At 38.0% G+C, this 17,180-nt stretch overlaps 1 protein-coding gene across 1 annotated transcript in view; it reads right to left on the bottom strand.

Annotated features, from left to right (window-relative positions):
- SCN11A (sodium voltage-gated channel alpha subunit 11) overlaps nucleotides 1–17,180 on the bottom strand; it is a 79,047-nt gene that overhangs the window by 28,911 nt on the left and 32,956 nt on the right. Inside the window, exons 13-17 of the mRNA XM_026496750.3 lie at nucleotides 16,657–16,839; nucleotides 14,271–14,639; nucleotides 12,155–12,544; nucleotides 1,626–1,739; nucleotides 457–571 (exon numbers count right to left, since the gene is read on the bottom strand). Coding sequence (XP_026352535.1) covers nucleotides 457–571; nucleotides 1,626–1,739; nucleotides 12,155–12,544; nucleotides 14,271–14,639; nucleotides 16,657–16,839 — 1,171 coding nt within the window. The remainder of the gene's footprint in view (nucleotides 1–456; nucleotides 572–1,625; nucleotides 1,740–12,154; nucleotides 12,545–14,270; nucleotides 14,640–16,656; nucleotides 16,840–17,180) is intronic.

The raw sequence follows: 17,180 nt of genomic DNA, 5'->3' as shown, positions 1-17,180 counted from the left end.
TCAGAGCCAAAGCTCCTAACTACAATATTATCCTTCTTCCAGAAAAAAATCTTGAGGGATGTATTGAGGGTCTGGCAGGGCTCCATTCAACCCTGGACTTATGGTCAGCTTCCCTTGGTCTACCACCTCAACTACATCTTGACAACAGATGTACTGGGGGCTATAGAAAGTGGCAGACATACTGGCCCAGTGGGAAAAGTTTTCTAGAGGAAAGTTTTCTACAGTTTCTGCTCTGATTGTTAGGCTGTGTTAGTTGAGCACACCTTAATCAAGAATTTCTGAAATCTCCTTTGCCTGGATCTGATAATGGCCCAGAGAACCTATAGATGCCCTCTCTTCACTTCTGTCTCCAGTAGAAGTAGAAAGAAGGCATCTATCAAAATCATAGCGCTTCAAAGAACAAGAGAATCTCATCCAAATATTCTGTGAACTGGATGCAGGAATACTGCCACTTACCTTTGGGAAAACATCTCTCCGGTTCTTTTTTGGGAACCATTTCAGGAACGAGCCCAAAGGGATCCTGTGGATCAATGGTGCTACATTCTGAGAGCACACTGGTAGTATCACACTTCTGGACAACAGAACAAAGGAAGAGGGGAATCATTTACTAAGACTGACTCTCACAATGGTAGCACCTAATACCTTAGTGTATAACTTTTTAGGCATGAAGCTAGCTAGGCAAAGGATTCTAGGTATAAGTGTATCTAGAAAGTATCCCTCTCACTAAGTGCTTTTTAAAATGCTCTAAGAAATAGCAGGAAGGGAAGAATGAAGGGGGGGTAAACAGAAGGGGTAATGAACCACGAGAGACTATGGAGTCTGGGAAACAAACTGAGGGCTTCAGAGGGGAGAGGGGTGGGGGATTGGGATAGGCCAGTGATGGGTATTAAGGAGGGCACATATTGCATGGAGCACTGGGTGTTATATGCAAACAATGAATCATGGAACACTACGTCAAAAACTAATGATGTACTGTATGGTGACTAACAAAACATAATAAAAAATTTAAAATAAATAAATAAATAAAATGCTCTGACTAGCTCTGATTTTAGGAGAGAATTCTCTAACTGCTCTCCCCTGGCTGAAAAAAGGTGAGATATATAAAGACACAATATCTCAACTTTTTCCTCCCTACAAATCATATCTCTGATACCACCTAACTCCAGATAAGAAGGCTGGGTGATGAGGTGAAGGCTATTTGACTGAGACTAATTTTTAGCTCTTTCAATTCCTGGAATAATAGGTCTAGACTCCAGAGCCGAATGAGTCTAGACTCATTGTTTTGGTGGTTCTTATTATTTTGCCCTCCAGGAGACATGCTGACAATGTCTAAAGATACTTTTAATTTCACAACTGGGGGATACTATCGACATCTAGTGGGTAGATGCCATGGATGCTGCTAAACATCCTACAACAGACAGAACAGCCCAGCACAAGGAGGAATTATCATACCCCAAATGTCATAGTGGAGAGGTTAAGGAACCCTGGCCTTTGCTTAAGATCTGATTCTGGCAGTTTGCTCTGCATTAATCCTGATATTTTAATCTTGATAGCCATAGTGGCTATGTTGGAGAATGTGTATGGATACGCTCCATGTTCCTTTTGGAACACCCTGGGAAAATTACCTTTTGGGGATCCTGTTCTGACAAACATATGTCATCTTCAGAGAACACATCAATTTCCACACTTTGAGTTCCTGGGCTGATGGACTTCTTGGTCGTCTGGTGGAGTTCAAAGGCCTGACACCAAAAAGCACAGAGTAAGATTAATATTCTTCCTGGGCATCTCACTTGAGATAAAACAAGTTTGAATTGTGACATTATTACTTTTTTTCTTCTTACTTTTTAAAACTGCTCCTGGAGAAACTCAACATAAAATAATTCTGGGAAACAGGTAATGAAACTTACTCAGAAGTCATATGATCAAACAATATGGTTTTGGTACAAAATTCACCAAATAATTCAGAGGTGAAACTTACTGTATCTTTTCACTTCAATGACTAAATAATAAATTATTTAATAAGTGATAGTGGTATAATTAGTTATCTCTGAAAATATAATATAATGCCAGAATACCGTAAAAATAAAATCCATAATGACTTGATATACTGATATAAAAATAGATGAGTAAAAATGTTAGAATAATTTGGAAAATAATTTTTTTATTCTTTGGGTTACAGAAGGTTGGCTTAGTGAAACAGAAAAGAGCATTAAAGAGAAAAGTGAAAATGTATTATAGATAAAAATAAAAAATAAATTTTGTCTTATGACCTGCAGGTATATCCAAGAAAGATGTGCAAAGTCATGCCTTAGGTGAGGGTTTCATGCTAAAATCTGTGTGAGTGTTCCTGTGACTCTGACACTGTAAGGTCATAATTTAAGAACTCTTCTCCTATTTGAACACATGCATTGATATATTACAAACACACACAACACACACACGTGTGTGAGAAACAAGTAAATATAGCTATGAACCAGACACAGAACAGAAATATGAAGTAGTGACAATTCAGAGCATGTAGCAGGTAATGATCACTGAAGGTACCCCATGTGAGGAAAGGAACCACAGCTATGTTCAAGGCTTGAAACTTTGGACTGGGATGAAGTTCTTGCACTTAAGAGAGAAAGCCAAAACAAGTTGTGGCCAATGCTTGGAATTATAATTATACACAGCTGCATATCTATGCAGGCAGGAGGAAGTACAGCTTCAGAAATAGAATCTGGGTAAAGGTACCCACTGGATCTGAAATACACCTAGTATCACTATTAGACAAGAATCCCAAATTGTCAATGTGAGACTTGGTTCTGTAGTGGCTGCCCTAGGAGGGTCTATTAAAGACAGCACAGAACCTGGACAGCACAAAGAGAGTGACAGATCCTCTCACTAAAGAGAAATTGAAACTAACACTCCAAAATATAGGAGGAGACAAACAAAATAAGTGGCCCTAAAAATGAACTACTAGGAGGTGAATCTATTTCAGAAAAAAAATGAATATAATAATCTGAAAGTGTCATTAAAATGAATAAGTTTAGGATTTAATGAAAAAGATATATAGAGCTTTGCTTTCTGGATGGCAGTGTAAGGAGTTCCATGGACATAATCTCCAGAGAAATAAGAATAAGCATAAGTGGTGAAAAATATTTTTAAAAAATTATTTAAAGTCTCTGGAAATTGTCCTAAGGCATACAGCAAATGAAGAAACTCGTATTCAAAATTTTTTTTCAGAATTCAGTAATAGTAGCAGGAATTCATGGCAACTGAAACATGAGCTTCCCTCTCTTTCCCCACCCTCCAGCTCAGTTGATGGAAGCCCTTCTCTAGGCAGCTGTGATCAAGAAGATGATGCTCCCTCTACCCTCAGCCCCCAATCAAGAGATATGTATCTTAGCAGGAGGTGTAGATCACCAGCTTTTCTCTTCCTCTCCAACTCTGAGTTGAAGAGGTTACATTCCTCATGAATATGGCCAAGAAATTGGGCTCTCTTTTTCCATCCAGCCTCTACTCATAGGACAGAGACTTTATTCCAGATTCAGCAGCTTGAGCATACTGGGGTCCTCATCACCCTCACCCCAGCTAGTTTATAGGGAAGACGTTCCATGAAGAAAGAAGGAAGTGAGAAGATGGGAGGCTACTGCCCCCCCCCAAGTACTTGGATTATAGCTAAGAAATTTTGCCTATGGCAGGAGGCATTCCATAAGAAACAAGAACTCTGATGCTCTCCCCAAAAGAACTGACTTTATGTGGAACAATGTCGGGGGGGCGGTTAGGGGGAGGGTTCAAGTCTAAGGGTATTCTTGAAAACAATGGAGACTTTGATGGTAAGCAAATAAGAAGAGACTGGTAGCCTCTTCTTCATTAAAAACAACAAATTAAACCACAGGTCAGCAAGTTCACTACAGAGAACCATGGAAAGAGACAGCTAAGAAGAATCTCCCTGGGGTCAGAACAAATCTCCAAGATGGCCTTATAAATATTCCTCCCTGAAATTAATTAGATCAGACTGTGGAGGAATTAATGCCCTGTGGTATTGTCAGAAACAATAGAGCAATTAGCCAGCAATTAGTTCAGCCCAAAATCTGGGTGTGATACCGAAGAAGGCAGACAGATTAACAGAGAGAACATGGAAAGAGATAGTCAAAGAAAGCCCTGCTAAAATAACTGTCATCCTGCAGTGACTGTCTGCAAACCCAAGGGTGTGTCCTCTGAGGAGTGACACCAAAGACTTCACATTTGTGTGTGTGTGGTGAGAGTAGGCAGAGGAAAGAGGGAAAATAGACTTCACTAGAACAGTCTAGCCAAGTCACCAAACAAGCCCCAGAGAGGAGAAAAGGGAATCAGTTCCAGATCTGCTGCAATATATTACTTAAAATGTCCGATTTTAAACAAAAATGATAGAACATGGGAAAACCCAGGAAAGTATGATCCACACTTAGAAAGAAAGCAGACAACATAAACTGCCTGTGAGGGGGCCTGGATGCCAGAGTTAACAAAGAATGCAAAGTAGTCATTATAAATATGTTCAAAGAACTAAAAAATATTTAATAAATAAAGGACACTATGATAACAATGTATAATCAAATATAGAGTATCAGTGAAGAGACAGAAGTTATTTAAAAAACTAATAAAAATTCTGGAGTTGAAATGTGTGATAACTGAAATGAAAAATTCACTAAGTGGAGCAACAATATATCTGAACTGACAGAAGAAAGAATCAGTGAACTTGAAGAGAGATCAGGAAAGAGTATGCGATCCAAAGAGCACAGGAAAGAAGGAAGAATGAAAACTTAAAGGAAGCTCAAAGAAATGTAAAACACCATGAAGCATACCAACCAGAAAGAAAAGAGAAAGGGGAGCAGAATAAGGGCTGAAAACTTCCCAATTTTGACTGAAAGTATTAATCTACACCTCCAAGAAGCTCATAAAACTCAAAGTAGGATAAACACAGAGCTCCAAACCTAGATATATCATAGTAAAAATGCTGAAAGCCAAAGATAGAGAAAATATTGAAAGTAACAAGAACAAAGTAGTTCATTGCATACAAGGGGATCCCAACAAAATTAACAGCTGACTTCTTTTTTTTTTTTTTAAGTAGGCTCTGTGCCCAACATGGGGCTTGAACTCATGACCCTGAGATTACAAGCCATGTGCTCTACCAACTGAGCCAGTCAGGCACCCCAACAGTTGACCTCTTATTAGAAACAATGGAGACTAGGAAGCAGTGGAATGAGATACTATGACTGCTGAAATTAAAAAACAAATGTGAACCATGATTTTATTATCTAGCAAAACTATCTTTCAAAAATGAAGGTGAAATAGAATAGCACATAAACAAAAACAGAAAATTCTTTGCTAGCTGACCCACCTTACAAAAAATACTGAAGAAGATCCTCCAGCCTGAAAGTAAATGATCCTAAATGGTAATAAAAGTCCACACAAAAGAGCAAAGAGCACAGGTAAAGGTAAGTCTGTAATTATAAAAGACGAGAAAAATTCATATTTATTTTCCTTTCTTCTCTATAGATGACTTCAAAAGAAGTTGTCTAAAACAGTTAAAAATTAATGTATTATTGGACATGTAATATATGAAAATAAAATATACGTGGTAATAACAGCACCAAAGAGGCGAATGGAAGCAAAGTCATCATAAGGAAATGATACCTGAAGTTTCCTCAAATTCACAGAAACAAATGAGGAGAGCTGGAAATGGTAAATAAGATTAATAAAAAAAACTCTGTAAATACATACTTGCTTTCTTTTCTCAGCTTCATTAGTAAACATATATGAAGGGATAATAAAAATGTATTGTTGGGTTTTTAACATATATGGATGTAATATGTATAATAAAGAATAGTACAAAAATGTGGGAGAGGGAATAGAGCTATACATGAGTAATGTTTCTATATCTCACTAGAATTAAGTTAACTTACCAGACATCAATTCTGATAAGTTAGATGTATGTGGCAACCCCTAGAGCAATCAATAAGAAAATAACTTTAAAAAGTTGTGAAAAATCATTAAAGGAATTAAGACATTACATTAGAAAATATTCAAACAATGCAAAGTAAGGCAATGAAGGAAGAAAAGAGGAATAAAAACACATAAAACACATAAAAACAAAAAATATGAGAAATAGAAAAACTAGATCAATAATAATATTAATTATTAAACAATCTAACAAAACGGCAGAAACTGTCAGGCTGGATAAGAAAACAAGAGCCAATTATGTACTGTCTACAGGAAATACATTTTGGATTCAAAGACACAAATAGTTTGAAAGCAAAAGAATGGAAGAAGCTATCATACAAGCAGAAACCATAAGAAAGCTGGAGTGACTATATTAATGTCAGAAAAAATAGATGTTGGGGCGCCTGGGTGGCACAGCGGTTAAGCGTCTGCCTTCGGCTCAGGGCGTGATCCCAGTGTTATGGGATCGAGCCCCACATCAGGCTCCTCCACTATGAGCCTGCTTCTTCCTCTCCCACTCCCCCTGCTTGTGTTCCCTCTCTTGCTGGCTGTCTCTATCTCTATCGAATAAATAAATAAAAATCTTTTAAAAAAAAAATAGATGTTGAGTTTTCTTGTTTTTTGTTTTTTAGAGAGAGAGAGCACACAAGGGCGGGAATCTTAAGCAGGCCCCATGCCCAATGCAGATCCTGAGACAGGGCTCAATCTCATGACCCAGAGATCATGATCTGAGCCGAAATCAAGAGTTGGATACTCAACTGACTGAGCCACCCAGGTGTCCCAGACAAAATAGACTTTGAAACAAAAAAATTTACTAGAAATAAAGAGGGACATTTCACAATGACGAAAACATCAATATATCAGAAAGATAATATTTATAAACATTAATGCACCTAATATAAGAGCCACAGAATATATGAAGCAAAAACTGACAGAATTGAAGGGAGAAATAGACAATTCAACAATAATGGTTGGAGGCTTCAATAACGTGTTTTCAAAAATGAATATAACAACTAAGTAGAAGGTACAAATAGAAGGCTTGAACAATATTATCTATCAATTATACCTAAAAGATACCTGCAGAGAAAAAGACAACTATCATATGATTTCTCTCATCTATGGAACATAAGAACTAGGATGATCAGTAGGGGAAGAAAGGGATAAAGAAAGGGGGGGTAATCAGAAGGGGGAATGAAACATGAGAGACTATGGACTATGAGAAACAAACTGAGGGCCTCAGAGGGAAGGGGGGTGGGGGAATGGGATAGACCGGTGATGGGTAGTAAGGAGGGCACATATTGCATGGTGCACTGGGTGTTATACGCAACTAATGAATCATCGAGCCTTACATCGGAAACCGGGGATGTACTGTATGGTGACTAACATAATATAATAAAAAAATCATTAAAAAAAAAAGATACCTGCAGAACCCTCAACTCCAAACAACAGAACACATATACATGGATTGAAACTGTACAGAGTGTGTTGTCTGATCGTGATGGAATAAAATTAGAAGTACAAAAAGACATTTGAAGAACTCACAAATAGGTGGAAATTAAACAAAACAGTCTTAAATAACCAACAAGTCAAAGAATAAATCACAAAAGAAATTAGAAAAGACTTTAAGATAAATGGAAATAAAAATATAATATGCAAAAATGTGTTGGATGTAGAGGGAAATTTATAGCTATAAATACCTACAATAAAAAAAAAGTCTCAAATCAATAACCTAAACCTCCATGTTAAGGCACTAGGAGAGGAAGAGAAAATGAAACTCAAAACAAGCAGAAATAAGGATACGGTAATTATATGAGCAGAGATTAATAAAATAATAGGATCAACAAAATCAAAACCTGATTATTTTAAAAGAGCAACAACATTGACAAAACTTTAAAAGGACTGACCAAGAGAAAATGAAAAATCAAATTACTAAAATCAGGAAAGAGGGAACATTGCTATCAACCTTGCAGAAATCAAAAGATTTCCAAAGAAATACTATGAATAACTGTATGTCAACAAATTAGACAGCTTCAGTAAAATGGACCTGTTCCTAGAAATATAAAAACTGCCAAAACAGACTCAAGAAGAAAGGGAGAATCTGAATAGCCCTGTAATCCCTATAAGTAAACAGATTGAATTTGTAATTTAAAAACTTCCCACAGAAACTTCCAGTTTCTGGTCTGACATATAAGAAGCCAGGAGGTTTCCACTCCATCCCAACATGTACAAAGCTAAACAAACTGGAAAACCAATAACTCTTCTTAGAAGAGCCGTAAGAGCAGTGAGGTCCAGCACAAACTGCTGCCCCCCAAATTAGGGAGAAAGACTGATACAGAGAATTACAATTTAGCAAAGCAGAAACCCAGGAGCAAAAACCTCTGTCAGAACCAATTCCAGAGTAAGGAAACCTGAACTATAATTGACAAACTCCTGGAGGCTCAGTGTGGACAAGTCTAAGAGATAAAAGCTTGGTGGAACCCAGTCAATAGGGGCCCCCACATTTTTGAGAGTTTTATCTCTTAGAGCTCTACCAGGTTCTCACAGAGTATGGGAGGAAAATCCCCACTTGCTTCCAGCAGGGGGAGAGTAAAAGGAACCATTTTGAAACAGGCACATGCATTCTGTTCTTCACAAGGCCTTCCCTCAAGAGAAACTAATTAACCAGAGCCTAACCTGCTGGGGTTCTATCAGGACTTGACTGACCTGTGGGGTGGGAAATACCCAAATCTAGCCAGCTCTAGATTTCCACCTGGAGGGAGGCAGATATCCAACTCCAGCTCACACTAGCCATTCTGAGAAGCACTGTTCACAATCCAGAAGCACAGGCTCACTAAAAGCCTGAGACCTACTCATAGGACCACAGAGCTTCTTCATTCCCCTCACACCTCACCAACACATAAATAAAGACCTATTTAGAACACTTCCATCTACCCAGTACATCATGTCTGACTCTAAAGAAAAAATTAGAAGGCATTATAAAGGCAAAAATATAGTTTGAAGAGACAGAGCCAGCATCAGAACCACATTCGATACCGTAAAGTTGTTGAAAATGTCAGACCAAGAATTTAAAATAACTATGATTAAAATACTAATGCATAAAGTAGACAGCATGCAAGAACACACAGGCAATGTGAGCAGAGAGATGGAAATTCTAAGAAAGGACAAAAAAATGCTAGAGACGTAACACATTGTAACAGAAATGAAGAAATGCCATTGATGGGCTTATTAGTAGACAGGAAAGAATCTCTGCTTGAGGCTATCTCAATAGAAACCTCCAAAACTGAAAAAGAGAAAAAAGTATGGAAAAAAAGAGACAGAATAGAATACTCAAGACCCGCGGGGCAACTACACAGGTGAAACATACATGTAATAAGGATACCAGAAGGAGAAGAGAAAAAAAAAAACAGAACAAATATTTGGAACAATAATGACTGAGAATTTTCCATGCAATATTTTAGGTCAATTATAATTGATAATATTTGGATGGATCCTGAGGACATTGTGGTCAAGTGAAACAAGTCAGAGAAAGACAAATACAGTGTGATATCACTTATGTGTGAAATCTGAAAAAGCCAAATTTGCAGAGACAGAGAGTAGAATGGTAATTAACAGGGGCTGGGGGGTAGGTGGAGTAGGGAGATGTTGGTCGAAAAATACAAACTTTCAGTAAGAAGATGAGTAAGTTCATAGGATATAATGTACAGCATTGTGATTATAGGTAACAATACTGTGTTATATAGTTGAAAGTTGCTAAGAGAGTAAACCTTATATATTCTTACCACAATAAAGAAATACTTATGTGACATGCTGGAGGTGTTAGCTAATTCTATGGTGGTAATCATATTGTAAAATATAAATATATCAAATCAATGTGTTGTATACCTTAAACTTCTACAATGTTATATGCCAATTATATCTCATAAAGCTAAAGGTAAAAAGAATAGAAATAGAAGAGGAGGAAGACCTCTCAACTCATTTAATGAGGCCCATATTAACCTGATACCAAAACAAGGCAGACACATTATAAGGGAAAAAACAAGGGATGCAAAATCTTTAATGAAGTATTAGCAAGTTGGATCCAAATATATATAAAAGGATAATATACCATGACCAAATAGGGATAATCCAAGGAATGCATAAGGGATTTAACATTCAAAATAAATTATATGATTATCCCAATAAATCTAGGAAATGCATTTCAGAAAAATCAATATATATTCATAATTTAGAAGAAAAATAAAACCTCCTAGAAAACTGGGAATAAAGGGAACTTCCTCAACAAAGTTCTTACTTAATGGGGAAAGGCTTTATGTTTCTCCCTAAGATCAGGAGCAAGGCAAGGAATACACTCTCATGATTCCTATTCGACATTATATGAAAGGTCCTAACCAATGTAATAAGGCAAGAAAAAAATACAAATTAAAAAAAACACCTGTTTTTATTTACAGGTAAAATAATTACATGTGTAGAAAATTCTAAGGAATCTACAAAAAAGCTATTGGAATTAATAAGTCAGTTTACCAACATCGTAGGATACAAAGTCAAAATACAAAAGCCCATTCATTTCTATGTACTAATAGTAAACATTTGGAAATGGAAAATTTAAAAATTACTTTTACAATAGCATTAAAATATTGACTTCTTAGGGATAAATGTAACCAAATATGTCGAGACTTATACACTGAAAACTACAAAACATTGCTAAGAAAAATTAGAGAAGATCTAAATAGGTGGGGAAAAATACGTGTTCATGAATCAGAAAACTCAATGTTGTAAAGATACCAATTATTTACAAAATAGTGCAACACCAAACAAAATCCTAACAATCTTTTTTATGGAAAGGTAACACACTAATTCTAAAATGCATAAGGAAATGTAAAGGGCCTACGATAGCCAAAACAAGTTTGATAAAGAACAAAATTATACAACATGCTTTCAAAACTTATTATAAAGCTACCATAATCAAGAGAGTGTGGTATTGGTATAAAACAGATATATAGATCAACGAAACAGAATTAAAAATCCAGAAAAAGTCCTAATAGATAGATAGATGGATAGATGATAGATAGATGATAGATAGATAGATAGATAGATAGATAGATAGAGCCAATTTGATTCTGACAAAGATATCAAGTTGATTCAGTGGCATAAAAACAGTCTTTTCAATATATAATACTAGAATCACTTAGCTATATATACAGGGAAAAATGACACAACTCATTGAATTAAATTGAAATGGATGGTGGACTTGATGCTGAGAGGTAAACCTATAAAATTCTCAAAGAAAACATGAGAAAACTTTCACAGTTTTGGATTATACAAAGATTTCCTAGAATGGAAACAAAACACATGAACCATAGGAACAATAATTGATAAATTATACTTCAACAAAATTAAAAATTTCTGCTCCTTAAGATACCATTAAGAAAGTAAAAGATAAGTCACAGTTAGAAAATATGTGCAGTGCACATGCCAAAGGACTTGTATCAAAATATGTAATAAACTCTTACACCTCAATCATAAAAAACTCCTCAATAAAAATGGGGAATAGACATTTTACCAAGGAAGATATATTAGGCAACATCATTATTTATCAGTGAAATAAAACCTGAAACCACAGCAAGGCACCACCACAAACCCATTAGAATGATTAAAATTACTGCTGGGGGAATGCAATATGTTACAACTATTGCGGAAAACTCAGGAGTATACAGCCAGCCATTCTGCATTCAGAATGAAGTCTGAAGTTGTTTATTTGGGGTATCTATCACACTGCAACTCTCTGAAAGCCCTCATCTCCCACCACTCCTCATCCACTGGTCCCTTCAGAGGCTGAGTTTGTTCCCACCACTGTCTCCTTTTCTATGCTATTCAGTTCACTTTCCTTACCTTTCAGCTAATCTAAACTTTATACTTCCTGTAAGGGTCAAACAAAGTCACTTGGTTTCCCTGTTGGCCCAGCCCACTCTGATCTTGCTCCCCTCTGAACTCCTCTGCCATCTCCCACCTCCATATGTGCAAGACCACGATTAGAACCAGCACTGGGATATGCACGTGAGTAATGAAGGGCAGCCTTCACATTTTCTACCCTTATTATCCCTTCATGGTGCTCAGAACAGGGCAGGCAACCAATGTCTCATGGCAGCTCTAGCTTCATAGGACCTCCATGTCTATGTATGAACCTTCATACCTGTTTTCCAGCCTCAGGTTGTGTGACGTGCTGGGCATTATTTTCACCAGAAGATTCAAAACCATCCTCTTCCTCTGCAAGTGGGGCTAACCAAGTCCGATCATGCTCCTCCCTCATCTCTGGGCCCTTTTTCATCTCTGTGACCAGTGGAATGATGTCTTTGCTTTTGGCAGCAGGGCCTCCTGTCACCTCTTTTTGCCTTGGTAAGTTTCGACTCCTGCACCACTTGTGACAAAAATGCTGAAGAGTATGTATTACAAAGCAAAAAGCCCGGTGGAACCGATCCAGGGCTAATTGGACTTTGGTTTTTTTGGACTCTCCATCCAAGTTTCCATCTCTCTCCTCATTACTGAAGGAATTGAGCAGCAAGGCAATGAAGAGGTTGAGTACCTGGGGTGGGGTGGGGGGAACACACAAGGAGAATGGAAAGTTTAACAAGGGGAAAGATACAGTAGGTTTCCAGAACAACTTTTCCCCAAGACCCAAAACTAAGTCAAATAGGATGTTATGCCCTTCTGTCTCTTGAGAAAGTTCATCTATAAAATGAACAAAAGGGGACAAGATTGAGGAAGACAGCAAGATAAGATGAAAGAAAAATTGAAGTGAAAGGGTGCCACAACCAAGACCAGTTTGTCCACATACAAGCAACACGTGTTGTAAACTCTGGCCAGGGTAAAGAACTGTGTGACCACTGGCAAAATAAAAAATGTATATTCCTTGAGAACAGTCGAATAGTGAGCTTGGCTTTGCTGGAATGGGATATGGGTCTGATGTCTAATACTGCTGTGGGTTCCTCCCCTGTTGGCACAGTTTGAGAGATAATGTGATTTGTGCAGGCTCTTTAGGTCCTGTTGCCCAAACCACAACAAAGTATTGGAGCTGAACTGGAGGAGTTTGGATCAAATCTGCAACTCTTCTGTTGAAGCAAGGATCACTTTAAATTCAGGTCATCTCATCAGCTTCCTACTTGGGGGTTTTCTTTTCTTTTTTTTTTTTTTTTGCTTACATTTACATACCCTCCAATTCATCATCTTCACCTCCTCAAACTCCTTTGTTTGTGGCTGTCACCAGCTCAAAAATATACAGCCTTTGGGGAGGAGTATCTTATGAGTGTAAATGGGTCTAGTCACTCTCCCACAGCTTCACCACAAGAATTCCAGCTGTGGATGTTTGCTCAAGCTTTCCTCTGTTTGCCAAGTCCTCCTTGCCTCTTTAGTGCCCTTCTCAAGTACTGTATCTTCCACATATCCTTTGTTAACACTTTTTCTTCCCACTTCCATTCATTATATTCTGCTCTTCTGAACATTTGTATCACTGTCTATCTAACATTGCTGATCAGGCACATAGGATAAAGCCATTGTGTGCGTGTGGATGGTTCAGTATATTTGCACGATAACTCCAACTTGACTCTGAAGACCTTGTGCTCAGGTATCCTGTGTGTCTTCTGTCTTTTCATACCCTTACTGGGTACCCAATTAGCTAATAATATCTATGTTTCCAGCTGCAAGTGACAGACTCAAAGCAACTTACACAATAAGAAAATGTAACTTAAGAAGTTTGAAAATAAAACGGAAGGACCAATTATGACATGAATATATAGGTCTGTTCCCCCTTTTCCCTCTACCTTCCTCAGTGCTGGCTTTGTCTGAGGCTAATTCTTATGCTTGCATAATGTTTGCAGTTCTATCAGGAATCATAGTCGTAAAAAGGCCCAGAGAAAGTAAAAGGACCATTGTTTTTTAACTCATTCCCTTCTTTTTTTTTCTTAAGAACAAGAAACCTTTCTCACTAGATGTCCCTTTACAACTTATTGACCAAATCAAGTCACAAACCCCTACTTCAACCATTCACTGACAAAGAGAATACAATTATCTTAGAATAATCACCTGGTATAGAATAGATATTGGGGCATCAGTCAATACAAGCACTATGTGACAAGAAGGTTTTGTTTCGTGCTTTTTATATTTTCCTCAAGTCAAATTCAAATGCAGATTTTTAATATCATAAAACATTAAATGTATATTATATTTAGAATAATAATTACCAGTGACGTGTTACAAAAGAAGCTAATACATTTGTGTAGCCCATATATTAAAAAAAAAACCAAGACACTCACCACAAGTTTTCCTATCACCATGATCAACAGAAAGACAACAATGCACAGTGCTTGATTTGTTTCTTGCATACATTCCCACATGTTTTCAATCCATTCCCCACAGAGGATGCGGAATACCACCAGAAAGGAATGGTAGAAATCCCCCATATGCCAGCGTCGTAAACATGGGACTGTAGGGCCACAGGATGTTTTATTGCTCCTCACAGAATTGAATTTAGAGCCAAAAACCTGCGTGCCAACCACTGAGAAAATAAAGACCACAATAGCCAAGACCACAGTCAGGTTTCCCAGGGCTCCAACGGAGTGGCCAATTATCTTTATCAGTGTGTTCAAAGTTGGCCAGGATTTGGCTAACTTGAAGACCCTCAGCTGTAAAAACAGACAATAAGCAAAAGTGGAAGAAAAGCCAGTTAAAGACAAATTCCATTTGTTCAGCTATATAGTAAATGACATGCTCCCAAACCACAGCATTTATGATTTTCAAAAATCTTTTCAAGTTCAAATCCATCCTAAACATAATCATCAACTCTCTGGCCCATGATTATACCTATATCTACTTTTTGTTTTAAAAATAGAAATATTTTGTTCTAATTTTTGTTAAATGATTAAGACTTTGAAGTCATAATGATGAAATTAAGCATACATGTTTATTGCATAAAGTGAATGTTTTGAAATCCTATATAATATACCAAGGGTCAAAAAAACTATGGCCTGAGGGCCAAATCTAGCCCATTGCCTGTTTTTGTATGGCCTGAGGGGTAAGAAAGTTTTACATTTTTAAATGGTTGGAAAATAATCCAAAGAAGGATATTTCATCACACACAAAAACTGTATGAAGTTCAAACTTTTGCACCTGTAAATAAAGTTCTATCGGGACACAGCCACACCCATTTGTTCTCAAATGTCTGTGGCTACTTCTGTGCGACAACAGCAGAGCTGAGTGAATTCAACAGAGACCATACAGCTTGTATGAAAATACAAAATATTTACCATCTGACCTTTTACAGAAAAAAATCGCTGACTCCGGCATTATATAATTCAGGGCACAAGTTTGAATCTAAACTTCCTAACAGTGATAAGAGGAATACAGTGTTTTACACCCAGGAGAGAAAAGGCAATCAGCTACACAAAACATACACACACTTCTTTCAAAAAGAAGTCTTTTCCATGGAATTTTACAGACCCTGTGGGAGACCACACAACAACTAGTTTCATAGGTTATTTCTTATATTAACTTCCAGCATAAACCAATGGTTTCACTCCAAAGTACAATCCTGTTAAGTATCAACTATTTGGGGGAAATACTGCAGGTCAGTGAGACCTATGGCCCAAGAGAAGGAACAGCACTGTGTTCTCAGAAGGTAGCTTGGGCCACCTCAGGGAGAAATCACAGTTCTGTTATACCCAGACAATTCCACAGAATTCCTTTCCCTCAGAGCATGGCTGAAATAAGCCTAAACAATCATAAAGCAAATGTAATTTTGCTCACCTGAGTGCCAATGAAACTTTAGGAGAGCAACTTAATAACGTCTGACTTTGAGCAGTGTGATCACCTAACATATCTCAAATACAAAATGTAGGCTTAGGTAACTGAAACAAACGTTTTAATCTGTAGGCTTAGAAATCCTATCCCTGCCAAAAGAAAAAGTAAAGCTCTGAAAGAGGACCAAAGTCACCTTTTATGGCTTCCCAATCCCCCGGTCAGATGTGGATTCCCTATAGCTTTTTATCTATATCTCTCATGGGGTTTGTCACACACTCTACTTTGCCTCATTTCTGGCCCTGTCTTGTCTCATCTCTAGATGGCAAACTCCTTGAAGGCAGTACTTTCCTCGTCTTTGAGCGCTCCTTCAGGTCAGCTCCTCTTAAGTGCCTCTGCAAAAGTCACCAGAATGCCTCCATGGTCAGTGGATGGAGGACAGACAACGGGACAGGAATGTGGCACTGGAAGCAGTGAGGAGGAACCTACAGAGACAGCGTCTGCCAGCAGCACCCGGCTCCCTCCTGTACTCTGCAGTCTTCACCCCCTTGGTGATCCCAGATGTGAGGGTGCCTGGCTCAGAGCTCAGGGATGAGTGGTGGTGAAGAGATCATGGGAGGGGGTTACACTAAGCAAAGAGCAGAATGCTGACACCAGAAAACACCATGTTGAGTCAGACTGCCTAAGGGGTCATCTTGGGATAGGGGAAATGGGGGTTCAGCTGGGAGGAGACCTCCTGGAACTCCCGAGTATGCAAAACCTGGGTGGGAGGAGGAGCACAATTTTGATTCTCAGGTTAAGGTAAGATGAGTTAAAGTAATGCAAAATAGCCACTGAACTCAGTCAAGACTCTTGTCAATCCTGGCAGCTAAGGTATTCAGTAAAATAAAACAGTAAGTGCCTTACCACTCTTAAGGGACGGAAAAACAGCAGACTTTTTTTCCCTACAACTATACTGTTCATCACATCTGCAAAACTCAGAAGAGCAACGATGCTGTCAAAAATGTTCCAGCCTCGGCGAAAGTAGTTGTAGGGATCAAGCGCAATAATTTTTAGGCACATTTCTGCCATGAAAATGCCAGCGAAAACCTACAGTGAGACAGGGAAGAATGAGAAAACGAAACTACCTCTCCTTGAAGATACACTTCTAAGAAGGGTCCAAGGGAATTGCAGAGGTTACAAAGAAATAAAGTGCACTTTCATTTACTGTGCTCCTCTCCCCCCCTCCCCACCATAGCGCCCATTACAATATTAGCAAGCTCACAGACATCAGGGTGGAGAATAAATATTATTTCCCAATGCACAACTGGCTTCTTGATAGAGGACAGAGCGATAGAACGTGTTAAGTAGTTCCTCCTCTAAGTTCCCTTTAAAATGCTAATAAAAACTCCCCTATGAGGGAAGGGGCAAGATACATAACAGCTCTGAAA

This window comes from Ursus arctos, unplaced genomic scaffold, assembly GCF_023065955.2.
Source record: "Ursus arctos isolate Adak ecotype North America unplaced genomic scaffold, UrsArc2.0 scaffold_20, whole genome shotgun sequence".
Taxonomy (NCBI): Eukaryota; Metazoa; Chordata; class Mammalia; order Carnivora; family Ursidae; genus Ursus; species Ursus arctos.
This window is presented reverse-complemented; position numbering and strand designations above follow the sequence as displayed.